The sequence below is a fragment of the Perna viridis genome, chromosome 12, assembly GCF_037379345.1.
Source record: "Perna viridis isolate PV_CMFRI_1.1 ecotype Kerala chromosome 12, ASM3737934v1, whole genome shotgun sequence".
Taxonomy (NCBI): domain Eukaryota; kingdom Metazoa; phylum Mollusca; class Bivalvia; order Mytilida; family Mytilidae; genus Perna; species Perna viridis.
The window spans coordinates 23,066,576-23,093,816 of NC_142456.1; the positions used below are offsets into that span (position 1 = coordinate 23,066,576).

The window sequence follows — 27,241 nt, forward strand, 5'->3', positions numbered from 1 at the left end:
AAAACTAGACTTTCACCAAAATGTATACCCTTATACAGTTGTAGCAAACTACCGCTTTGCACAGTTTGAAGTATAAATTCAACATGCATTTTCCAAAATATAGTAAAATCTTGGCCCTCCCCCTTTTTTTTTTTAAAAAAGTCTCGAAACTGAGAAACTAAAATGAGAAGTTTCTTTTATAAGTATACAGACCATAAGACAATGATAACACAGAAATAAAGTATAAAAATAAGGTTGAAGTGTCAGTCCCTGTAAGAATCAGGCAGTAAGTGAAACCCATCATATTGATTATGTATTTTGACTATTTGCACCATAAGAATCAAGGAAAACAAACAATATTTTCCATATCATGCTGGACTATTGAGTTACAATATCATTGAAATGCACTGAAAATGAACATTTTAAGGGCAGATACCTATATCACAAACTTAATTTTTTTATGATTTTATCGAAAAATTTCTGAGCAAATCCAATGATGCAGAGATCAAATAATGGTCTTTTTCAAATAGAGAAAGCAAACTTGAGTGATATTTTATCGTCAGATCGGTGGGGTTTTGACATGTACGTCTCTGATTTTTCCCATTTTGCCTGATTCTTACTAACACTTACACTTAATACACGAGGAATTTTCAAGTTACTTGGTGTTTTGTTAACAAGCATGAAATTAACGAAACACGAGTTAAATGTTTTGTTTTTTTTTTTTGTTAAATTATCCTAATTCAATGCTCTATACCGAAAAACGACAGAAAACCACGGTACTGGAAAATGACTTAAATTTACAGTACTGAAAGTTGACTGAAATTTTCAGGACTGAAAATTGAAATTTATAGTACTGAGAAATGACTGAAATTCAAAGTACTGTGAAATGACAGGAAAAGATAATTTCTGAAATTACCAAAAGACTGAAAATTTTTTGCGAAAGAAACGTAATGATTTTATAGCAACATTAAAAGTACACAAAATCTGTTTTTAAATTTCTAGTAGCATTGGGACCTGAAAATAAATTTACATTTGTCAACTTCAAAATGGATATTTTGCATAAAAAAGGTAAACTGTTGATGAAGAAGTCTCGTGTTGATACCAGGGTCGATATATACTTTTAAATGTTATAATTTATGAAAATATTCAGTATCACTTGACTTTATTTCTTTCTGTTTATGCACTTGAATAGATAATAAATTTTTTTTGGCTCATGAGTCATCAATCTCCTGGTTGTTATACTGTTTATATATGGAGATGATAAAAATACCAAGTGTGCTGATATACAATTGATAATATTTTGCGCAATTTCACATACTAGATAATCTCATAATTTTACAATTAATAAATAGACACACATGATAGGGCATTCGAAAAAAAAATGGCTGATTTCCGGAATGCGTTGCTCCGTGTTTTGGCACTTGTAGCTGGCTGCCTGGGAATGGCGATAGCAGGATCGGTTTATGCTTACGGAGCTTATATTGTGGCCGTGAAAAAGCACTTCAGCTACACACAACCTGAAGGTAAATTTAATCAGCAATCATAAGAGTTGCATACATAACTGAAAATATTTGACTCATGTGCACTAATATCAACTACATACACTTAACAATGGAAAATCATGGTAACGGCAAAATTAAAAAGCTCGAAACTATCAAAGACAAAGATGAATTCAAGATGACTTACTCAAATAACAAAAACAAAGATAAAACACAAAATATCTAGTACAAGATAAATAAATGTAATGATAAAAATGAAAATGGAAGCATCACCCAAAAGGCATTTTTTAAAGATTAATATGATTATAACATTGTACATTACGCATGACATATTCTGGTGCATAAAAAAAGTGCTTAATGGAGAATATTTATTTGAAATTATCTTTGCATGGAAAATGCAACAACTATCAGCTCTTGTCATGGTGGCAAGATGTTTCGTTCTCGATATGTTATGATAATAAACAGCTGCGCCATAAACGCATGATACGCTCGTCGTCTTGTGAAAAAAACCAACATAATATATGTTTTTGAAACACAAGGTTGTACAACATATATTCATGCTAAGTATATCCTGACTCATTCTTTATTTATGCTCAATAGGAAGTTTATATAAGGGCCGTGTTTTTTTATAATACCAAACTGAAGCAATAATTCTGATTAAGGGAGCAAAGATTTTCGCAACGAAAATTGTGCATGTTAATACATAAATTGAAAATTTCAAAGTTCCATAAAACAGAAAGTTGAGAGAATCGAAAATGGTTGCAACCTGTTTCAATGTCCTTGGTATAATGTTTCTTTAAAATAAATACCCCATATTGGTTCTTTCTAAGGGATATTCCATCTGTATGGGAGGGTTGGAAGACAGTTTGTAGTGACCTAACCACCCACACATATTTTTAAGGATAAATGCACCTCTTGATTTCCCCTCATTTGACACGAAATTTGAAAATTAAATTCTAAAAAAAAAAAAAAAAAACTCAATAAAAAATTCAAAAACTCCAAAAAAAAAAAAAAAAAAATAGAGAACCATTGCGAAATGTATACAGATTTTCGGATTAATATAACAAACAAGTGTGTATGCAATAATCATAAATTGTTTCTGAGATACGATGTGACATTTTAAATCCCCAATTCTTTAGTTACAAAGTCCTGTACCTCTATAAACTTTTAATATGATTTTCACCAAAATTCACCGGACATTTGTATACCATAATACGTCCCGTCAAAATTTTGACGGGCGTATAAAAACAATTGTTGTTGGGTCGTGTTCTTGCGGCCATTTCTCCTATTATGAGGAGATGTCATTTTACCACTTGCTTAAAAAAATTTATTATGCAAAACTTGTTTTTAATTTTTGTTTTCATTTGTGTATTTTTTATGAAGTCGAGCTATTCGGATCGATGTCAAACTTCGGGATATCTCTAGGATTTCCAGCTGGATTGATATGTGAAAGATTTGGGTCAAGGATTGCGTCTTTATGTGGAATGGTTATTGCTACGTCTGGTTTTGTGTTGCTATGGACGACAGCTTTCTCAATAGAATTCTATACTGCAAGACCAGCTCTTCAGGATCTTTACTATTTTGTTGCAGGTACATGTTATTTAATACTAGTGTAAAGAAACACTTTAAGTATTTTCTGTATTCTAGGAGGAAAAAAATGTTTACACAGGTCGGTAGTAATACATGTATTTATGTTAAATATTACACTTTTGTTTAAAAAATCAACATGTGACTGTATTTTACTAAACAGCTGCGCATTAGCTCATACTATAGGGTTTGTAAGCCTCGTTCTAGTTTCAGATTTCCTTCCGGCATTTCTGATGCAGAACGTATTGAAATGCGAAGACCGATCTGCATTTTATTGTTTACTTCCTGGAAATCGAAACGTTGCATCACAACGCAAAATCTTCTATTTTATGCTTTTTTTTAAACATTTTTATCCTGTATTACTATAAATTTGTAATTTTTTATCAGTATTTTTTCACAAAATATATATTGCTTTTCATACTGAACTCATGTTATGTTTAAGACGAATCTCCATGCATTGGAAAGGTAGACGAGGACCCATTCTCATGAAACCACGGAGTCACACGACGAAACTTACATACCCTATTGGAGCCCTCCCTTTTTCGTTCATCACCAAAAGTTTTAAAACATAATAATAGAGTTTCCTTCAAACAGGACAAGGTTTCTTACAAATGTATTTGTAAACATCGACGAGTCGATGAATAAAAGCAAACGAATAGACGTCAGACAGACATTTGTATACTAGTACCATAATACAACCACCATTAGATAGGGATATAAAAATCTGCGCAGACAGATTTTAAGTAGCACTCCACATAAGAATCATGCAAAATGTGATTCATGGTTGGAAAGCCTACATATTTTTATTTTTGATATTTTGTTTGAAATGTCATAGTAAACTTAAAGTTACATGTGTTTTTTCATATAACCCATGTTCATAGGAGATAAAAATTATATAGAATGCACTGTAGATTTCACAATTAAGAGGCATAACTCTGTAAATGACGCTCAAATACAATAGAATCTATTGTATTTTCAATGTTGATTATCTCCTAAGAGCAGGAAGACATGAATGAATAATTAAACATTTCACAATATAGACTCATAAAACAACTTAATTACAAAAATAAAAATATGTAGCCTTTTTGGGGTGTATCATATTTTTCAGATTTTGCATGATTCTTACAAAGACTGTTACTTGAAGGAAATAATATTTTGATTTTCTTCCTTTTTCTGTTTTTGTTGTAGGTTTTGGTGCTATATTTTTATACATGTCAGCTATGACTGTCAACATCGTAAATATTAATCCAAAACACAGAGGGAAAGTGATAGGTTTACTTGATGCATCATTCAGTGCTGGACCTGCATTGATGTCTTTCCTCTATGGCGTGGCGTTCGCGAAGAATCGTAACCCAGAAGATCAGAATTTGAAGGGATTTTATCTAATGGAGGCGATAAGTTTTGCCGTCATCGGACTTCTTGGAGGATTATTCCTTAGATATATGCCATTTGAAGAGGACCCTGAGTCAGAGGTTGTCGTAAATGCTGACGATTCTGCCTCATTTTTAGCTTCCCATGAGGATCTTACCGGTCGGTCTCTGTTAAAAAGATTTGATTTCCACTTTTTGTCGTGGTCTTACATCATGTGTGCCGGATTACAACTTATGTTTCAAAACAATATTGGGACGTACCTTGCTTCATACAAAATGACAAAGTACACGACAACGTTTACGACAATAAATCCGATTTGTGGTATTTTGTCGAAATTTGTAGCCGGATTTTTGTCTGACGCTTTAGTGCATAAATATCCAAGAGTGGCTGTTTTACTGGTATTTAACGTAGTTCAAACAATAGGATTGACATTAGGTATATTTTTATCAAACGAGTTCGTTGTAATTTTTCTCGTGAACTTAATTATTGGGTTTTCAAATGGGGCGGTTTGGTGCTTAACGCCGACAATGATAAGCGAGTTTTATGGACTAAAATATTTTGGAAGAAATTGGGGTACTATAATGTTTGGAAATGCCATCGGCGGACTTATTTTACAGCAAGCTTTCGGATGGCTATATGATAGCAGCATAGGGGTTAAGGGTCAAACTGACTGTTATGGGTTACACTGCTTCCGGTTAAGCTTTACAATGGCCGCTGTGTTGTCTCTTTCTTCTTGTATCTTAAATTTAGGACTACTAGAAGGTCAGGTTCACAAACGAAAAAAAATCAGGCGTCTTGAAAATAAGTAAAATTAAATTCAAATCTCCTTTTTACTGTTCACATTTGCATCTCATACATGTATTATGACTGTAGCTATTTGTACATTGTGTCATTTTTTGTTTTATACAAGTTGTTTTGAAGTATAAACATTTTTGTTTCAATGTCATGCCTTTTATAGTGAATTTTTTGTTGGCCAGTCATGCAAAACGATTTTTTTAAACAATATAAAATTTTAATGTCATGTTGTCATGGCAATCGACCGACAAAATAACAATGAGGATAATGAGGGAATATTCTGATAATTTCAATAGAGCATGCGCAACAAAGGCTAGTTTTCATGACAATAACTTTTACAATTATAAACACTCTATGCTAGCACTTCCCATGTAAGTTCATGCATAACATTTTACACCAGGAAACACAAAGCAAAATCAGTAAAATTAAAACATTTCGGTAAAAAACAATAGAAAAAATTATCAAATCGGGAATGCTCAAAAGAATCGATGAAAGAGGAAATAACATGACGAAGCTAAACGCCTATATATATGATATGTATTGTTTTTAATGCAGTATCGTCAATTTTCCATTCCTCTGGAATATACTATGAAATCTGCTTCAACGTATGGATTTTCATCTCTCAATTCGCATTTATTGATTATTCATTTATCCGAATGGGTCTTCGGTCTTACCACGACACTTCTTACATCCTAATAGTGGTATCAATTCAAACTTTGTAATAACTTCTTGAAATCCACAAAACTAGATTGTTATCAGGATATAATTGCACCAAGACATACGATTATCAACTCTATACCATTAATCCCAACATTCAGTTGACATCCCGCCTCAAAATCATTAACTAAACTGAAACTCCCACAGCCAAATGTGTAGTACTTGGTACATATTCTGCAAACTATGTTGACAAAAGCTACATGTGTATTCCAAATCATATTCTACCTATACCGAAGAAAATGTTTTCAAAATTCTGTAATTGTTTATCGATAACATATTTGTCAAGTGTGGTGGACGTGTTTTTCAAATGGATATTCGGCATTAAAGAGAGAACAAAATGTGCTCCGCTACTGGCTGACCTATCTTGACCTACTCTGTTAGATGGAAGGAAAAAAACCAAAAATATAAAACGAAACAAAACAGCAAAAAGTAAATAAATAAATAAATAAATAAAATAAAAAAATGAAAAAAAAAACTCTTGACCAAACAATGTGACAAACTTCCATCTGCGGCAACATCCCTCTAGCACCTGCGTAGTGAGTTTCATAGCACAACTCCTCGTTATGTTGAGTAACAAAGATGTACATGAAGATTGTTTGTACCTTGCTAGACTACATACAATTAGGCTTTTGAAACGGTGTTATATTACCACAAATTTAAACAATACAAAAGTTTTAAGGTCGTTATCACGAACTTTTGAATCATTTTATTGTATCTTTCTGCACCGTGAGAGCGATTTTTCACCGTGTTTGAGTTTCCTTTTTTTTCGTCTACCCTAAACGTGGTATTTTATGAACAATTCGGCGGGTTTTTCGAGAAAAAGCAGAGGACGCGAACCCTACTTGTGCACTTAGTCAAAGCTCCATATTTTAGTGGGATCTGGGTCTCCCATATAGACCGGGGGTCATGGCATACATTCATATTAAGTTTTTTTTTTTTGTATAACCACATTGAATACATGAATTCGGGTGACGGACTAGTTAGGCGTTCACTGTCATAGATTTGGTTAGCTTTTGTACATAGACATGGGTAAATGTAGCAGTGGGTCGTTTAGTAATAGCCTTTTTGAGTCATGACGTGCACATGAGCATGTACAAATGATCGGTTAGGTGCTTTAACGTATTCAAGACATCATTAAAAAATCAAAGTGCTAAGGCACTGAGTCAAGGAAGACCTCATAAATATTCATGTAACAAAATTGCAAGCTAAATAAACCGATCAAAACAGTCATTTTAAAGAGAACCATCTGTTTTAATGAAATGCATATCAATATTGCTTGTTTATTATTGTATTTATGGATCTTCTTTTCTTTTATTGTTTTGGTATATCTGGCTGTGTACGTTTATGTCCTCAAATTTCTTGACACTTTACACCTAAACTAGCATTTCTTCAAAACTTTTATCTCCACTGTGAATCACTGACTATCAATATTAGATTGATTTTCAAAGTAAGAAAAAAATCCACACTTTGAAATTTCGGGTTGTAGATGCATGAAGTAGAAATGAATCCTGTGGCTAAGTTAACCAAGGACCTAATCTAAAGGGAGAAATGAGCAAAAAGCATCTCCTCGTTTGTGCTCTCTTTGACAGTGATTTGTAATAGATTAAATGAACAAATATGTCAATATTGTTAGTTTTCAAACAGAATTTACGACAATAAATCCGATTTGTGGTATTTTGTCCTTGTCATTGTTGTATAGATTAGGCCCTGAGTTGAAAATGTGTATGTATTACATTAAAATACAAGTAACTCGTATGTTTTAACAACAAAAAAGTGCCACGAAATCAGACTTCATATTTGTAGTTTTTATTAAGAGATGTTGACATGTACCAGCACTTGAGAATCATGAACTTTGTTTCATGCCTAAATAGTGTCCCAGCACAAAAATAGTCAATTTTGTTTCTTCTCGCTACATCTATTGAAACTTTAAAAGGGATTACCACTGAAAAGAAATCAAGGAAATGATAACTGTGCCTTTGATATTTGCAATGTGTTACAATATGTAAATGCATGAAAATATACATGTATTTTAGCCACATCATATTGAAGTACAGAAAGCTCCTCTTGATGAGAAATATTCTTACATGTACATATAATTGTGTGCAAAATCAGGCAAAAAAAGGGGTTGGGTGGTTATCATTGGTCCAGGCTTTTACTGGTTTTTAAGCCACCTAGTCAGTACTGGTTGATTGAAATTTTGCAAACAGTATTTCTGTAACATTATAATTTCTGTCCTACATTATAAAAAGTTAATACAATAAATATATATTATATTTTAGTGTTCTGAAATTTTATTCTTAAAATATCTCTATCAGCTGTCTTAATTAAGAAAATATAAACACTTCTTTCTCTAAAATAATTCAAATTTATCTTAAATAAAACATAACAAACTTTACAAAAATGTGATACAGTGTGCTTCATGAGCACATCTTTGTATCAGTAACTGTTAATAACAGGTAACATAAGAGAAGAATAGGTTACTTTTCACCTGACTGACAGGTGGTCATTGTTAAAACAACATCCCCTCACAACCAGGAAGATCATTAAAGTGGTTTGAAGTGGTGAGTTTAATAAAACAATAAATTAAAGTCATTTCATGTAATTAAAGTCATTTCATGTAATTAAAGTCATTTCATGTACTAGACAAAACTTCTAAATCAGAAACTGGAAAGTTTACTAATGATATTGCATTGCTTTAGGGCTTTTTACATGTATGGTTTCTAGTTACCAGATGTGATTTATAATGATGTCTAGACCCCCCCCCCATTTCAAAATATCTGGATCCATCCCTGTATGTTGATTTATTTATAAGCAATTAATGTAACACTGTAAAGTATATAACAAATTTGATACATGTATTGTTATATTACAAATATCATAATTTCATATATGAAATCTTTAATTAATACTGTACTATATATGCCATTAACCATAGTTAAAGTACATGCACATGTATTTTGTAGTTTTCAGTATAAATTTCCTGTTCACAGACATACAAATGTAAACTGCAAATGTTGCTAAGACATGACAACTGTTCTACACTAGCAATGTTTACAGTAGACATATCAACAGTTCTGAAAATTTTAAATCATTGTGTACATTGGAAGTATATGAACTAACTTATGTATACCTTCACTTACCTAGTACATTGTACATGACCCTGAAAATCAGCTCTTAGGAAAGGTCTACTTTTGGGTGCCTTGATATCCATCATGTTTTCAATCCACTTTCATGGACATAGAATTTCTAACCTAATTGACTGTGTCCTTCATGTGTCATGAAAATCCTGTATCTAACTTTAAGAAATGCATTCCAAATGTATATCTTGAAAATGCATTAAAAAGAACCATATTGATAATCAATTTTGACTTACATGTATATCGATATAATACACATGTACACATCCATACTGAGTATTACATGCCAAAATCTGTATCCCATGCGGTATCAATACAAGACTCCTATGTCAACCCACTTACCGCTATTGGTCGCGGGGTGATATAGGTCGAGGATTGATACCGCATCAGATACAGACTTTGGCATGTCATGTTCATCAAAACATGTATTTTAATTATACTTCAAATGAGTTCTGTGTAGGGTGTGATATAAGGTATGCAATATAGGTCTAGGGGTGTGATATAGGGTATGCAGTGTAGGTCAAGAGATGTGATATATGGTATGCTATATAGGTCTAGGGGTGTGATATAGGGTATGCAGTGTAGGTCAAGAGATGTGATATATGGTATACCATATAGGTCTAGGGGTGTGATATAGGGTATGCAGTGTAGGTCAAGAGATGTGATATATGGTATACCATATAGGTCTAGGGGTGTGATATAGGGTATGCAGTGTAGGTCAAGAGATGTGATATATGGTATACCATATAGGTCTAGGGGTGTGATATAGGGTATGCAGTGTAGGTCAAGAGATGTGATATATGGTATGCCATATAGATCTAGGGGTGTGATATAGGGTATGCAGTGTAGGTCAAGAGATGTGATATATGGTATGCCATATAGATCTAGGGGTGTGATATAGGGTATGCAGTGTAGGTCAAGAGATGTGATATATGGTATGCCATATAGATCTAGGGGTGTGATATATGGTATACCATATAGGTCTAGGGGTGTGATATAGGGTATGCCATATATATATGTAGGTCTAGGGGAGTAATATGCAGTATATGATGTGCATATTTTTATGTATGACTAAGAGTGCGATATAGTCCAGCGCTGTGATACAGTGTATGCGATATACATGTAGGTCTAAGGGTGTGATATACATTTGTACAGTATGCAATGTATAGGTCTAGCGGTACGCGAAATAGGTCTAGGTTTGTGATTAAGTGTATGCGATATAAGTCTAGGGGTGTGATATAGGATATGCGATATAGGTCTAGGGGTGTGTATACTGTATGCGATATAGGTCTAGGCCTAGGAGTGTGATATAGAGTATTTAAATCATAGGTCAGTCATAATGATAATGATTGAAAATTTGAGAATGGGGCAATTACTGATATAATCAAAATGTAATCAAATCTTTTTTAACATATTTAGGAAAATTTTCAGCAGGAATGTCATAAGCAGGGACTCTTTATGCTCTAAAAGTTTGTTTGGCTACATATAAATACCTAATTTTTACTAGATACCCCTCTTTTTGATAGATCACGATCAACTACTGAATGTGATATATATGCCACATGGCCTCATTTCATCCCAATCTAATTCAGATTAAATTTTAATCGCCCCGTGTAGGTCCGGGTGTTAAAAGAATAGGCCTGCAGCAGCGCTAAGCTTGTCGTATAAGGCGACTAAATAGTGCTCAGAAACATAGTCGGGGCTAGGCGCTCTGCCCACAGAGCAACTGGGATGTGTGCCCCAGGTGGTGGAATGGGGTACCCCTGGCGTGTTACATGCTGGGGTTGTCAGGCTATAATACGGAAAACCTGACCGCAAACCATAGTGGTGCACCGTGTTGGGAAAGATGCCACGTTCCTCGCACGTTAAAGAACCCTGCTGTGGTATTCGATAGGAGTAGGAACCTTTGCGCTCCGCCACAGGAGGCTAAATTGCCCGACCTTACCCATCCCCCCTGTTTCCAGTGGCAATCAAAATTTGTCGACCCTATTATCCTTGTGACCCATCCTTTTTTTTTCATTTCATGTTCATTATATCATCCATTTCATGTTCATTGTCTGAGTATAGCTGAAATATTGCTGCTCGGACGTTAAACCCCAACAAACAAACAAACAAACAAACAATTGCTCCCCCTTTTTTCTTTGTCGCATGAATTCATGTGACATAGAAAAAAGGGGGAGCAATTAAGATCTAATTTTATTTATATTGCCTTTCATTCTTACCTTTGAAACAGCCATTGTGTATGTTTCTGCTTTGAAATCATATTAATTTAATAATTCCATGATTCGAATGTTTATTTTCTAGTTGAAATACTTCATATTGTTTGCTACATTTGTATGTTTATTCATGTACATGTACACATTGCTTGCATTTTAAATTCCTGGGATCAAATCCAACACACATAATATATATAGGATTTACATCTATTTAACAGTACAATGTGTATAAAATATAGAACAACTTGAAAACTCTTAGCACATGTAAAAATATTTTTATCAAAATTGTTCACAAAAATACCTGTAATTTAAAAACACTATACATAGAACACTTTCAGACCTTCAGGATCTGGCACAGGTGGATCCACACACTTCAAAAATGAGGAGTGGCAGCTTAGGATCCTCAGAAAAAGGGAATGCTAGGACATCATTTGCCATTTTTGTCAATTCTACACATGAAAATTTTAATTTCTCATAAAAAGGAGGGATGCCCCCACACCCTCACTGTAATCATAAACATTAAAACTATACTTACGTTTTTTGTACATTATAAAAAGCGCACAGTGCAGCTCCGAAAATCCGTTATTAGAAGCTTCCGACATTCTCAATAGATTTTTAGTGATGACAGTAGTCTATATTTAACTCCTTGGTAAGATTGACGAAAAATTAACACTTTCAAACCCACAGGACCCATCTTGTAATGGTAAACATTGTCAATATACTAGCAACATAAAGAGTGTACATTGCAGGTCCAAAAAAATCCGTCATTAAAAACTTCCGACATCTTGTGAATGTTTGACCGGATTGCTCGAATAACGAAAAACCTTGGTGTAAATCGAAAACCAGATTGAAAATAAGAAAACCTCAATAAAACACGTTTTTGGGTGGTATAATTGCTCACTGCGATATTTAAACACACGTACAAATAAGTTTTTTTTTATAAGTATTCCAGCACTTTCTAACTTTCTAGATACCTTACGAAAATTTGTAATAATCAATATGGCGTCAGTACTTTGAAATAAGTCACTTGTCCTTCCGACGCCATATCGTTTTCTGTTATTGGAGGTACCGTGTTTGACCAGCGTCAGGTCAATTAGAAAAAGTAGTACTGCTCGCAAAGACAAAATTCAAATAGTTTAAAATAAGCACATAATCATAGAAATATTGCAATTCAACAAATATTACAAAAGCTTTGATGTCGTAATACTTCCAACTCTTACGAAAAATAAAGCATCACATATTGATCGGCGGCGGAGCGATATACTAACGTAAATTTGCAAGGTGGAAAAGGGGGAGGGTAAAAAGAAAAGACCGCGGAAAATTTAGGCGGTTTCATGTGGCAATATACCACCTCCGGTTGAATCCCACTTGTCGACGATATTTAAGTCAAGTTCAGGCTATAAATAGCCTTCCTTGACAAAAATTCAAACAAGTAAAGGCGATACGGAAATTTCTACTATTTTTTAACTTTTTGCTATTAAATTAGGTCATGTAACTATCATAGTCACAATATTCTGTGCCTGGAGGAAAATATGTCTAATTGGAGATTGTTTGAGGAAGCAACTTGTATATTGTTATCATGATATATCGTTTTTATCAATTAAGATCGAAGATCAGAATTAATATAACAGTCGCCAGAGCCTTCAGATTTGTAAAGCCCTTTAGCGTTTGCTATTATCTTACACTACCTCAGGAAAATAGTCCCATTGGCGTACCCCATTAAGGTTCAAATACAGGTAGTAAGGTCCACTTTATAGGTATTCTTGATATATCATATTTAATTATATGCTGTTTACGCCAATAAACAAACCCAATAAACGACAACTTTTGCTGCGAACTAAAGATGCTGATTATTTTGGTTTCTATCAACAACGATCCAAGTGAAAATAGCTGATATCTAACTTTTTATCAGTATCTGCTTATTTCTATGCAGCAGTTGTTCAATATATTATTTTCAAAAATATGTCGATATATGCAAGTTGCCTACAAATGTTTTATTCATAGACACATAGTAAACCATTTGATGTTTATCTAGAAATGAAAACTCTTTATTTCAATGATTGTGGCTTAAGTTTGAATTACTTGACAGACAGTGTCGACTTGAAAATTTAGAAACTGGGGAAGGTCAAATAGTAGTTTGTAGTTCCATTATGCAGTATGTTAGAGAGTGTTGAGTTCATTCATCTAGTTGTTCCGTGTAAAGCAACATAAAACCCGAATATTACGCAAACTAACGCACTGCTACGATGCATCATGATTTTTGTGCGTGTTTATTGAATGTGCTACGTAATCAGAATGGTGAATTCAAGAAATCAATTAAGAGTTCAATACCAACCATTAAAACAGTACCTTGTTTTTTACATTCACTTGGATTCGATACCATACTTTCCTTTTATCTCATTTTATTGCAATTTGATGATTATTTGGAGCGTTAAGTTTCAAACGATCGATATAAGTTGATTCAGTACATGAGTACTTTGATTAGAAATAGAGTTGTGTCATGACTGATGTTCTGATAAGCATAGGTAGCCGGTACACGGATATGGATAACAGCAGATTCCTGCATCAAAATGCACATGCCCGAACTGATTTCAGATAACTCAAACATTCTCTGATAACGAGTAAAAATAATGTGTTAAATGTTTACTATTCATTTTATCTATACATATACATAATATATGCACTGAGGTTACTGTTGCATAAATCAACTCTGCACTTACGGGCTTCATATGGAAATAAAAGTATGATGCAAAAATATACAGTCATTCGCCTCAAATAGTCATTCGCTTATGCTAATAACAATAAAATGGCATTGCATGTATTAATGTAAGTATTGAGTTAATCTTTACATTTTGCGTAATTTTCAATACTAAATACGGGCGGGTTGTGTGTACGTAACTTACTTGTATGTAATTATGATTATTTGTACTGGTATCGATAACAAGTCAGTCAATGCATGTGATATTTTCATATCAAATTTTCAAAGGACCATAGTACATGCATATTTCCTTATCGCATGTGTACATGTACGTGCAGTATAAATAATGGGTAGTTGCAGCAATAAATTTCCACGTGCAATGGTACTTGTAATAGGCTGTCTTGAGATGGCTATAGCTGGATCAGTGTACCGTTACGTAGCTTATACTGTAGCTACCAAGAAGCATTTCCACTACTCCCAACCTGAAGGTACATGTAACATGACTTTTTTTATTACTTTAAAAAAAAACGGACAAACAATGAATTCGAAAGTGTTCCTCTTTCTGGACGTGTATGCATTTCGCGGTCATTTGTCTACATATCCACGGAAGTTAAACCTTAAAAATGTATAAATAAGATGAAGGCCTTATAAATGTGTACCTTTAGCCTTATATGTATATAAATGACCAGTTTAAAGGTATATTTGAGGCAATATACTGCATTATTATGTTTCCTTATACGATGTTTTTTTATTTTAAGAGTGCACAGGAAAGACATTTCTTTAAAAAGTCATTATTGGTTTGGATTTTTTTTGCAATAGTAATATAAGGATGAAAAAAATGTATATGGAAAGCCATTGAAACTTCAAATTAAACAAAAATAACACTAATTTGTTTATATTTCAGTTCTTTTATTCGGGTACTTCGAAAATCTATTATCAGTCATTCACTGCTGATACAAAAAGAAAATCATTGTTCACTCTGACATTATTTCATAGGAACAAAACAATCGGTAGGATAAATCATACTCTGTACGGCTTATATCGAAGGACCTACATGTTTTTCTTTAAAAAGCAAAGTTCCATGATTGTTCCATGACATACAATATATACACACAATGAGAACTGTCTATAAAACGAAAAACCTTTAAACTTTAAAATTGTTTAGACAGGTGTTCGATTTACCAAGGTTTTCGGATTAAAATTATTAAGGGTCCGGTCATGCTCCCAAGTCAGGGTTTTGAAGCGAAGGTGGGCTCAAAACCCGGATTCGGGAGGATGGGGTCCGGTTTGCACACGTGTTATACATTTATGATTAAACTTTATTTCTTTATTTTATTTAATATTCACAGTTGAATTGTTTGGGTCGGTAACAAACTTAGGTTCATCAATAGGGTTTATAGCAGGATTCATATGTGAAAAGTTTGGATCGCGAGTAGCCTCCCTTTGCGGAATGGTAGTTGCGACATATGGGTTCGTGTTGCTATGGTCAAAGACGTTCTATTTAGATTTCTACTCATCTCGACCAACACTTCTTGATGTTTACTATTTTATAGCAGGTAATATATATGCTAGGGCCAGTTAATCAAAAATCTCAAAGCTTATCAGGACCCGTGCAGGTCTGGGTGTCAAAAGAATAGGCCTGCAGCCGCGTTAAGCTTGTCGTAAAAGGCGACTAAATAGTGCTCAGAACCATAGCCGGGGGCTAGGGCGCTCTGCCCACAGAGCAACTGGCTTGTGTGCCCCAGGTGGTGGAATGGGGTACTCCTGATGTGTTACATGCTGGAGTTGTCAGGCTATAATACGGAAAACCTGACCGCAAACCATAGTGGTGCACCGTGTTGGGAAAGATGCCACGTTCCTCGCACGTTAAAGAACCCTACTGTGGTATTCTTCCGGAGCAGGAACCATAGGGCTCCGCCACAGGAGGCTAAATTGCCCGACCCTACCCACCTCTCCCTATTTCCAGTGGCAATCAAAATTTCTCGCCCCCATTATCATTGTGTCACATCCCTTTTTGATTTCAACATCATTTCATGTTTATTTTATCATCCTTTTCATGATCATCGTCTGAATATAGCTGAAATATTGCTGCTCGGACGTTAATCACCAACAATCAATCAATCAAAGCTTATCAGTGTATCTTCATCTGTTCTTCATAGTAGTGTTACGCTTAGTACTGTTTCTTTTTCTGAAATTTCTTTGCTATCGCAGACCTCAAAGCTGATCAGTGTTTCTTCGGCGATTTTGGCATTTCTTTTTTATCAAATATTTGTCATCAATGAAAATAATATACGAGAGACATTCTCAATTAAGTGTGTCAATTTGGTGTCCCACAGTCATTACAAGCAAGCAAAAACGTGCACACATTATATTTTTAAATCTACTTTCACATTTTTCTGCATTAGGTTACTTTCACGGAACCAAGCTACATGTAGGTACAAAATACATATATATTGATGACGTCACTGCAATAAAGTGACCATTTCGAGATGTCGGAATATGCAATCATTTGCCGTTGTTATATATTTTCCTTTAAAAAAAGATACCTGTTTCAAACGAAATAGTATAAAATGAAAATTAATTGTCGACGTTATTTAAATTTATCATTAGATGACAAACGACAATGAAAGTTGTGTAGCATGATTTTCGTAATTTACGTCACACTGTTTTATGTTGCATCAAAGTGACTTTCATTAAAAAAAAAATGAACCACGGATTTCTCGGATTTTAAGCGCTTATGTCATCTCTTCCGATAACTATATTTCTCTCTGCACTAACTTATCTCTCTGTAATGAAAGTTCCTACTCCTATCGAATACCACAGCAGGGTTCTTTAACGTACGAGGAACGAGGCATCTTTCCCAACACGGTGCACCACTATGGTTTGCGGTCAGGTTTTCCGTATTATAGCCTGGCAACCCCAGCAAGTAACACGCCAGGGGTACCCCATTCCTCCACCTGGGGCACACAACCCAGTTGCTCTGTGGGCAGAGTGCTTAGCCCCGGCTAGGTTTCTGAGCACTATTTAGTCGCCTTTTACAAGCTCAGCGCTGCTGCAGGCATATTCCTTTGACACCCGGACCTGCACAGGGCCATAAACCATTCGACAGCAACTGCTTAATTTGTTCCAGAATGGCTCGAAGTTGATTCTGACCTGCAATATATCCTCTATACCGGTATAACACTGAATGCATTGGAACGGACAAACATACAGCATTAACTTTCTTTCCTGTATCTGCTTGTAAAAGAAGAAATATATTTAAATGGCCAATTGGTATAAGATGAACAGAATTTGTCGGTTTAGTAGTCCCTCCGCATTCGTCTGTTAGTGAATATATCTTAGTAAATATTTTTTTAAATATTAAAATACACTTCTTTTTTTGAATCAGTCAGGATATGGTGTTCGCGTCAATGAGACAATTACAACAACTGTATAGACTTTGACACTTTCTTTGATCCCAGTTTAAATGCACTATCATTAGCAGTGTTCTAGCAACTATAGGTATTTCTCTACTAGTTAGAGTAAGAGACACGAGAATACATCGCAAATGAAAGAATACACTTCTTTGAATGATGCTGAAATATTGCAGGTAACGTTGCAATTTTTGCATTATTCACGGCAATTCCCAAAAGTTCATTTGAAAATTAAAAGGTACAAGATTAGCTGAAAATAAATCACAAAATGGTCACTATATTCATCTTTTCATTGTCATACCCTTTTTCCTCCAGTTTATCGCCGATATTTCCGTTCAATGGCTACACTTAACTGAGAACGCCTCACAAATGTTCAAAACCAAAGACGGAACAAAGTAACAAGAAATACGAAACAACAGTCAACATTTATAAAATCTCAGTTGTTGCTATCAAGAATTCCCGTAAATTATTTAAATATATATTAGAGCTATCGTACATGCAAATACATGTATATAATATATATGTACTTTGATGTATAAATGAACATATATATTCCAATATTGACCCTCTTAATTCCATTTTCGAACGCGCAGACGTCTTTTTATATTTATTGTTGGGGTTCTGGGGTTTGTTAGGACCTAGCCCAATCACGCACGTGCGTTTTCCATATTTATTTTTGCTTAACAAACAAAAAAACTGACAAAAATCCAGACCAAGTTCGTAAGTAACTCCGTACATAATTGTATATGATTTTAAAAAAATGTATATGATGATAATTGCACATGTTATAAAGTGGGCATACACTAGTCGACCACACCACCATGAAATAGAACAGTAATACTGTTCTTTATAATATTTGAAAATTCTTCTTGATTTTGATGACTGCAAATAAGCGTCGATTTGCGTCAACACAACTGCATTAGAAAATATTGAATTGCATCTTTCAATCATGAGCAACCAAATTATTTTCAATAAATAGAAACTGATAAATATACATGTACCCTTTGTAATAGAAAATGGAACATATATGGTGAAACGCAACAAATGCCCCATCGTATATCCCATATAAAAATAGTAAATACTTACAGAGATTACCAGAAGGTCTTCAATAAGTATAAACACACCTTCAAGTTAACACTGAAAGGCCCCCAAAACAAAAGTAATAAAATACACGGTTACAGAACGATGAAACTCTTAAAAATTAAACTGAAAATTCAAATAATGACACGAAGACACATTGATAAGGGAAAAGGACAGAAATAGTTATAGAGGAAAAATAGGGATGATCGGAATCAAGCGCATGTGAAAGAGTAATCAAGATTCTAGCAAAAGAATGTAATACAGGGACAAAGACCAGACATAGAAAACAGACATACACAACAAAAACATAAAGTAACTAAAATAATACATACAAAGTAACAAAAGAAAATGAACAACTCGGACTCCACTAAAAACTGGGAGCATGGACCAGGCGCACCGGTAGGGTAAGCGTCCTCTGCTTTCTAGAAACACCCAACGAGTTGCTCATAAAAAGTCAAGTCCGGGGTAGTCGAAGGAGGAAAGGAAAACTATGACACGTTGAACAAATCAGTTTTCATTCATGACACAGATGGATACACCGTAACGATACACGAGTTTATGATGACGACCATAAAACTTCTGTAGTGATGACTTCAATCTACATTGACACTTTATTTGTTGTTATAAGTGAATTTTGAACCCTTTACGCTCAAACATCTCTAAGATTAGATTTTTTCTCATGAAGTTGATCAAAAAGTATATTCATATTATTGACATTTTCCTTCCGTTCCAGGTATTGGGTCAATGTTTTTCTACATGTCTGCAATAACAACGATCATATCAAACTTCAACCCAAAACATAGAGGGAAAGTCATCGCTTTGTTGGAAGGTTCGTTGGGTGTAGGACCAGCATTAATGTCATTTTTATATGGTACCTTGACCCAGAACACCAAATTTTGCGAGAATTCTTTTTGACTTTAGCAATATGTTTCGCCGTTGGCGGGCTTCTAGGGGGAATATTTCTGAAATATATACCATACGAGAAAGAACCGGAAGATGAACTCATATCATGTATAAATGCTGAAAATTCTGTTAAATCCGTTGCCTTTCATGAAGATATACATGTGACAGGAATAGCGCTGATAAAACAGTTTGATTTTCATTTCCTGTTATGGTCATCCATAATGTGCGCTGGTTTGCAACTAATGTTTTAGAATAATATAGGAACTTTCCTTTCATCCTACAGAATATCGAAATTTACGACACTGTTTACTACAATAAGTCCTGTTTGTGGTATTGTGTCTAAACTAGTTGTTGGTACTTTATCGGATGCTCTCGCTCATAAGTTTCCTAGGGTATCGATTTTACTGGTGTTTAATTCTATCCAAACAATAGTATTAACTGTTAGTATAGGACTTTCAAATCATTTATCAGTACTTTTAACCGTTAATATTATATTAGGAGCATCAAATGGTGCTTTGTGGTGTTTGACACCAGCTATGGTTAGTGAATATTATGAACTTAAATATTTTGGGAGAAATTGGGAATCAGTAATGTCAGGGAACGCCGTAGGCACGCTACTATTGCAAGAGATTTACGGGTGGCTTTATGACAGTAGTATAAAGTTCGGAGATCAAAAGGATTGTTATTGTGTACATTGCTTCTGGTTGATTTTTTGCCGTGGCTACAGCTTTTTCTTTGTGTTCGTGCATATTTAATTTAGGATTACTTCAAAATAGATTAGAAAAGCACCGATGACGTTAACCCTCTTGCTATTATATATCGTGGTACTAACACACTAACTACATATATAATGTAGTTGTACCATGACAAGTTGGTATAATGAGTTGGATGTAGAAAAATTCCTTATCAGGTAGATGTTCGACTAACTTAAAGAATTATGCTAAATCAGGACATACGGAGGCCAGAAATTCATGACTTGGGACAGGCGCAAAAAAGGCAGCGGGTTTAAAGTACTTTGGCGTGATCACAACCTTCCCTCTTTAAAATCATGTGGAAACGAAACAAAATATACAGAGGCCAGAAAAAAGTGGCAATGATAAAAGTGTTACATTGTACATACACAATAAAACATGAAAACTCTGTGATTTTTATTCATATATATTTATCTTCCCGTAACATCTTGAAATATTATCAGTCTTGATCAGTTTCCAATTAAGTTGCAGTCTTTATAAATTTAGACAAGATGTGATTCATGCATGTCAAAAACACACTGAACTCACTTTTATTTCTAATTTAGAAACACCATAACCAGTCATTGTTTACCATTGGGTAATTATACAATTAGGATAAAAATTAAATAGAATGTATGGCAAGCCAAAGTGGACAAAAATGAGTATTTTCTAATATTACAAAATATTGATTTTTGTCCCGGTTGGCTTGCCATAAGAATGTGTTTGAAATTAGCACTTCGCAAAAGCTATTGTTTTTGATTTGGCTAATTTTAGTGGGAGATAATAATGTATGATTTTTCTCAAAAATATAGATCTGAATACAGTTAAGTAAAAAGTGGCGGATCCAGACTCTTTGACAAGGAGGGGTACCAGCAGGGATTTCCCAGAAAAAGGGGGTGCTGGGACATAATTTGCCATTTTTTGTAAATTTTACACATGAAAATTACAAATTTTCCAATAAAAAGGGGGTGCCAACTCCTTGCACTCCTGGATCCGCCACTGCATGTAAACCGGAAAAGCATTGTTTTATTGGAAGGTTTTTCTACACAATGAATTACCTCTACCATAGATAGTGTCTAAATTTGATATGGAGTGGTACTTAACACTTCACTAATTTAATATAGTTACCCATCGACATCTTTAAAAGTAAACCATATCTATTTAACAAAATACAAGACTTCTGGGTGTTAGGTATGAAATGAATGCTTGTTCACCAAGATATACGTGGAAGTAGTATATGTATGTTCCAAACTTGAAAAAAAAAATTCAAATAACTTCTAATGTTATCGAATACTCCAAATTGCGATGGCGTACGCGAGTCGGTGGATATAAGGCTAAAAACCACTAATTCCGCTTCCCATAGGCTTCTATGCTAATTTCACAATATTCAATGGCTTCTCTGGACTTTACCTTAACTTTAACCTGCAGAGGACTATATATCAGCATGATTCTACATATGTCAGCTCACAATCCTCAGAATGGCATGTGAGGTTAGCAGACTTGCAGTGCAGTACTGGTCACCGGAAGTGAAGTGTCTATAAATAGCATGGGAAATCCCAGTGTTTTCACAAGATAGGGGTATATTTAGAAATCATTATGGAGATTAGGCTTCACATCACAAGAAGCAAAATGCACCTATAAAATGTACAGAAATGTTTTTCCTTTCAGAAACTGTTTAAATTTTTTAAATGAGATGAGAACTTTTTTCACAGCACTATGAGGAACAGGGGTAATTTCTGCGTAGGACTATTTTTGCCTACGTTCCAAATGCTCATTGGTTGAATTGGTGGTCTGTAACCTAAAATCCACTTCAGTTGTAAACTTTAATTTCGTGCAAGTTTGAGCCAAAATGAGAAAATTATAGTATTTCAACAAAATAAAATAAACAATATACCAAATTATCCATTTTTATACCGAAGTATAATATATACTCAAGAGGATTTGATGTTGAAAAAAATATGTCAATATAAGCTTTGTTAATGAGATTTTAACAATGAGGTTTTGACAGAATTATCTGCCCTTGAAATGTTCATTTTCTGTGCATTTCAATGAAATTATGACTCAATTATTACACAATTTCATGATATGAAAAATCTTGTCTTTTTCCTTGATTCTTATGGTGGAAACTGTCAAATTACATAATCAAAACGATGTTTTTTTTCCATATCATGTTTCACCGACTGCCTGATTCTTACAGAGACTGACCACTGAGACTGACGCTTAAACTGTAAAAACAATCCAAGAATATGTTTAGCTACAAACTGATTTTTAAATTGGAGGTGAAACGATACATGAAACTCCTTATATAGTTGAATGGGTGTACATGCTGGACCCTCCTAGCCAATGACTACTGGAGTTCCCCTTTTCAAATTTATAGATCCACCCCCAAAATAGATCTTGAATCCTTCTTCGATCTGGGTCTGGAACAAAATGTGCAATCTTTAAAATTTGAATTAGACGAATGAACTCATCCTTTCATATGTAGGTTAAGTTGATGGCAAATTTCAATTTATCAATATAAACCGTATTAATGCAAATATAGGTAAATAAACTTTGTTCTTGCACACATAACAAAATTTCACGTATCATGGTAAAGTGGTCCAATGACCAGTACGCCTATTGATACAGAAAGATAACGTTTTTGTCATCGAGTAAAGTTACTAAATACACGTAAATTTAATTACGTTATAGAAATACATATATGTGTATATTTAAAGTGAAATTAAATATTTCACATGACATTTTTCAATTAAGTTCATCGGGATAAACAAGTGATTTTGAAACTTTAATTTGTTGGTCAGCAGCTCAAAATTTTGGATTTAATAGGAAAAGAATGATGACTTTAATGTAATTAACGTGTAGCGTATTCCTAGTTCATTTGACAGGATATTTTTGTCATATCAAACAAGGGTGTAAACTTCGACACAAGGCGATCGATTATGTCAGTGAACTGAAACCGACACTAGTCGTTAACTTCCGGTCTTGTGAACAACAGAAACACACATGGCGATCTTGGATGTACGTAGAATTATCGGCCTTGTCGTAGGTTGCTTAGGAATGGCCATTGCTGGCTCGGTGTACTGTTATGGTGTTTATATTGTGGCGGTTAAAAAGCATTATAACTACACCCAAACAGAAGGTAATATGTTGTTTGAATCTTCTTTACCCATGAAATAATGTAGCAGTTTAAGACAAACGAAGAAAGATCAAGATCGTAGCTGCAGGAAGGCATATTCGGATAGTGTCGTATCAATATTTTTTATTGGCACGGCATACCGTACTTAAATTCTTGCAAAAATAAAACAACAGAAAACAAAACAAAACAAAACAAAACAAAAAACAAAACAAAACACACAAAGACAAAGACAAAAACAAAAACAAAAACAAACAAAACAAAAAACAAAAACAGAATATTTTACTCAGTAACTGATTAAAACAAGTTCAAACAATCAAACATATGTGTTCATAACTCCAATCGTACAATCGAGATTTGGATGATACGCATCTAAAAAAAAAACCAAGTATGGAAATAATGAAACCAAATGCATACATCAAACGAATATTCAAAATTTGATTTACTAATAATAAAGCATTCACAGTTGCATAAATAATATACACCAACCATGCTTTAACGAGAAATATTTACGAGAACGACATGTAAATGTACACGTCATGAAACTTCAAAAATATACATTATAAGATTTATTTTTTACAAACAACTCAAACATAATTTTGGAGTTTTTCAACTTATTAAGTGTAATATGATACTTCTACACAGAAAATATCCAGCAAGTATGAATGCATGACTGCGTTAAAAGAAACCACCGAAATGGGGAGCTCGTTTCAGAATGTTTCATGTTATTAACACATTTTTTTAGTTGAACTTTTTGGCTCTACATCTAACTTTGGCATATCGTTGGGGTTCCCGGCAGGAATGATGTGTGAGCGGTTCGGACCAAGATGGGCCTCATTAGTTGGTCTATTAGTCTCAAGCCTAGGATATTTGTTGCTATGGAGCACAACCTTGATGAGACATTTTTACAGCACAAAGGCCTGGCTACAGGCTATATATTTTTTCATATCAGGTAATCAATAAAACGAGTTATTCCTCGGCATGTAGTCAGCTGCTAAAAGTGATGTGAAAGAAAATTATCATTTATTAATGTTACATACGTATCTAATCCAATTTGTGATACAAGCATATTTTGCACGAAGGAACACACCAGGACCGCGAAAAAAAACCTTCACCGTTTAACATAAGGCTGCGTATGGTAATTCAATAAAATAATTTCTATTAAACGAAACGATCGTGTGAATTCCGATTATAAACAAATTAATGATATTTTTGAACACGAATGTACTACCTCGCAGCAAGTCAGAAAATCACATTAGCATTTTTTGTATCAAAGTAAACTCGAGGGCAACAAAGCTAAATTTGGAAGTAAAAGACCTATTATAGTTAAATTACCTCGTTATGGTGTTACTTAAAAAAGTGTGTTACACTTAACAAACATTAAGTGTTTTGGTTGATATTTAAACTGAAAATGCCAGAAAAAAACAAGACATAAAGGCTTAAATATCTTCATAGACCAATGCCGACCGTTCTTACTTTGTACTTCTATAATTTTGATTCGTTGGAAATGTTTCATACACCATGTAGCGCACGTACCATAATTCATTTGGATCTGCTTAAAAAAAAACCAAAAAAAAAAACCACCTGTAAAGTTCCTGTAATTTGGGAAGAGTAATCAAGGTAACCAAGTAGATTGACTATGGGGTTTCTTATCTTTTTTTAGGTTTTGGTGCTATATTCTTATATATGTCTGCGATGACTACAGCAACAGTCAACTTCCATCCCAAACACAGAGGGAAAATAGTTGGCCTTTTAGACGCTTCATTCAGTGCGGGGCCAGCATTAATGGCGTTCCTTTACGGCAATATATTCGCTGCTGGGCACGTACACGACGAAGAAAATCAAAATCTTGGGGGATTTTATCTCACCACTGCAATATCGTTTGCTGTAATAGGACTACTTGGTGTAATATTTCATGGGCATTTCCCGCATGACTTAGATGCAAATGACGAAATAAATTTAACAGTAAATGAAGAAAAACCAGAAACATTCGAAGTTGAAACTCCTAAAAAACCTCTTGCTAAAGACATCACAGGTTTAAAATTAGTGCGACGGTTCGATTATCATTATATTGCTTGGTCCTACATATTTTGTGCAGGTCTTCAACTAATGTTTCAAAACAATATTCAGACTTATCTGAAAACATTTGAGTTAGAGCAATATACAACGGTATTTGGAACTGTAAATCCAGTGTGCGGTGTTGTATCAAAATTCATAGTCGGTTTCGTATCGGATTTTATCGTCCATAAAGTTCCACGTGTCACCGTTCTTTTGGGATTTAATATAGTTCAAACTGTAACTTTAGGTTTTTGTATATTTTTTTCTGATAAGTTTCCTGTTCTTGTAATTGCACTTTTAGTTATAGGTTTTGCAAACGGCGCCGTCTGGTGCTTGACTCCTACAATGATTAGCGAATTCTATGGTCTGAAATTCTTTGGGAGGAATTGGGGGGCTACTATTTTTGGAAATGCCGTCGGAGGTTTACTCGTTCAGCAAGCGTACGGTTGGATGTACGACAATAGTATTCGAATAAAAGGTGCAAAAGACTGTGAAGCTGGTGTACACTGTTTTGATTGGTCGTTCACAATGGCGTCCGTTTTATCATTATGTGCCTGCATTTTTAATGTTGGTCTTCTACAGCATCAAAATGACAAAAAGAAAAGAATTAAGAATAAAAAAGATCCTGTTACTGAATTATAAAGTTAGTTACAATAAAAATCGAAACAGATATCTAGTCTTTTGTTGGATTGACACTGTTAGCATTCGGCATGACACTTTTAAAATATAACCTCCCATAAGATGATACACATATATATTATAACAGGTTGTGGAAAAAACACAGTATATGTTGCAAATAACTTTTTTGGACACAGAAAAGCAGAATGCAGAATATCTTTCAGTGCGCCTTTCAGGTTTATTTTGGACAGTTCCGTGCAGGCATTGGAGAGTAAGGAGACTACTAACAGCAGTGCAACGTAATGCTGTCTTGGGTGTGAGAATCTTTTCACTTGGTTACTGATTAAAAACCTGCGAATCTCGTTCCGGTATACTATGCGGAACTAAATTACAAAAAGAGCCTCGTTTGAAACTAAGCTAAAATAATCAACTTTCGACAAAGAGGTATATTACATACTCCAAAGCTTTCATGTCTGCTATCCTAAGTAATCGGCCTCGCATCTTTGTGAAATTAAAGTTACACATAAGCTCAGGTAAAACTATAGTATTATACAAGGATGGAATGCCTCATTTTTGATGCTTCATCGGCGTGTAAAAGTCCAAAAAAGCGCGCTATGTTGGAGTATATTTTCCAACATCCATAAAAAATTTAATAGCTTTTATACATGCAAACTATTGCACCCTAATTAGATGACGCATCATATTCTATTACTGACATGACAAGTGTATAAAATAACTTAGTAAAAACAGAATATTCTTACAATCATTATATTTATACTTTTATATTAACAATATTAACAAATCAAGTGACCGACTTGCAGACTTTTCCACAGCTTTGGCAGTCTCATTATAATTAAAAAAATCATTCAGTATTAACGCTAGGTAAATCTTTTTAAGTGACAGCGTTTTAAAATGAATAATCTTTACAATAACCAACGGCCATGGAAACTGCTATTTTCACTGGCTTTGCGCAGAACTTCTTCAATAGAAACTTAGAAAAATGAGGTTTTTGACAGAGTTATCTGTCCTTGAAATGTTCATTTTCAGTAGAAACTTAGAAAAATGAGGTTTTTGACAGATTTATCTGTCCTTGAAATGTTCATTTTCAGTGCATTTTAATGAAATTGTAACTCAATGGTCCAGCATGATACGGAAAATCTTGTCTGTTTTCCTTGATTCTGATGGTGCAAATAATCAAATTACACTATCAAAATGATGGTTTTTTCGTACCATCTTTCATATACTGCCTGATTCATACAGAGACTGACACTTAAAACTCACTATGCCTAAAGAAAACGTTATTAGT

At 34.3% G+C, this 27,241-nt stretch overlaps 3 protein-coding genes across 4 annotated transcripts; all 3 read left to right on the plus strand.

The window, feature by feature from the left end:
* The first annotated feature begins 1,294 nt into the window (after positions 1 to 1,294).
* Positions 1,295 to 5,377, plus strand: LOC148601732 (uncharacterized). Its single transcript, XM_088556105.1, has 3 exons — positions 1,295 to 1,502; positions 2,862 to 3,068; positions 4,254 to 5,377. Exons 1-3 carry the CDS (start codon positions 1,361 to 1,363, stop codon positions 5,243 to 5,245), a joined length of 1,341 nt encoding a protein of 446 aa, XP_088412231.1. The 5' UTR covers positions 1,295 to 1,360; the 3' UTR covers positions 5,246 to 5,377.
* Positions 5,378 to 14,293: 8,916 nt separating this feature from the next.
* LOC148601733 (uncharacterized) lies at positions 14,294 to 20,760 on the plus strand. The gene is made up of 3 exons (XM_088555787.1): positions 14,294 to 14,487; positions 15,349 to 15,555; positions 19,226 to 20,760. Exons 1-3 carry the CDS (start codon positions 14,346 to 14,348, stop codon positions 19,405 to 19,407), a joined length of 531 nt encoding a protein of 176 aa, XP_088411913.1. The 5' UTR covers positions 14,294 to 14,345; the 3' UTR covers positions 19,408 to 20,760.
* A 1,955-nt stretch (positions 20,761 to 22,715) lies between these two features.
* On the plus strand, positions 22,716 to 25,987 carry LOC148601734 (uncharacterized). 2 transcript variants are annotated; one of them, XM_088555789.1, is made up of 3 exons: positions 22,716 to 23,144; positions 24,005 to 24,211; positions 24,923 to 25,987. In XM_088555789.1, exons 2-3 carry the CDS (start codon positions 24,061 to 24,063, stop codon positions 25,957 to 25,959), a joined length of 1,188 nt encoding a protein of 395 aa, XP_088411915.1. In that variant the 5' UTR covers positions 22,716 to 23,144; positions 24,005 to 24,060; the 3' UTR covers positions 25,960 to 25,987. The 2 variants fall into 2 exon arrangements, with proteins under 2 accessions (XP_088411915.1, XP_088411914.1); XM_088555788.1 differs by having other exon boundaries at positions 22,719 to 23,265.
* Positions 25,988 to 27,241: the final 1,254 nt, after the last annotated feature.

Bases quoted from the DNA above. Each gene is read 5' to 3' on its own strand.
- LOC148601732 (XM_088556105.1), top strand. From the start codon at position 1,361: ATGGCTGATTTCCGGAATGCGTTGCTCCGTGTTTTGGCACTTGTAGCT. The intron at 1,503-2,861 runs GTAAATTTAATC...TTTTTTATGAAG, and splicing joins CAGCTACACACAACCTGAAG to TCGAGCTATTCGGATCGATG. The intron at 3,069-4,253 runs GTACATGTTATT...TTTTTGTTGTAG, and splicing joins TCTTTACTATTTTGTTGCAG to GTTTTGGTGCTATATTTTTA.
- LOC148601733 (XM_088555787.1), top strand. From the start codon at position 14,346: ATGGGTAGTTGCAGCAATAAATTTCCACGTGCAATGGTACTTGTAATA. The intron at 14,488-15,348 runs GTACATGTAACA...TAATATTCACAG, and splicing joins CCACTACTCCCAACCTGAAG to TTGAATTGTTTGGGTCGGTA. The intron at 15,556-19,225 runs GTAATATATATG...CTTCCGTTCCAG, and splicing joins TGTTTACTATTTTATAGCAG to GTATTGGGTCAATGTTTTTC.
- LOC148601734 (XM_088555788.1), top strand. From the start codon at position 23,130: ATGGCGATCTTGGATGTACGTAGAATTATCGGCCTTGTCGTAGGTTGC. The intron at 23,266-24,004 runs GTAATATGTTGT...ACATTTTTTTAG, and splicing joins TAACTACACCCAAACAGAAG to TTGAACTTTTTGGCTCTACA. The intron at 24,212-24,922 runs GTAATCAATAAA...ATCTTTTTTTAG, and splicing joins TATATATTTTTTCATATCAG to GTTTTGGTGCTATATTCTTA.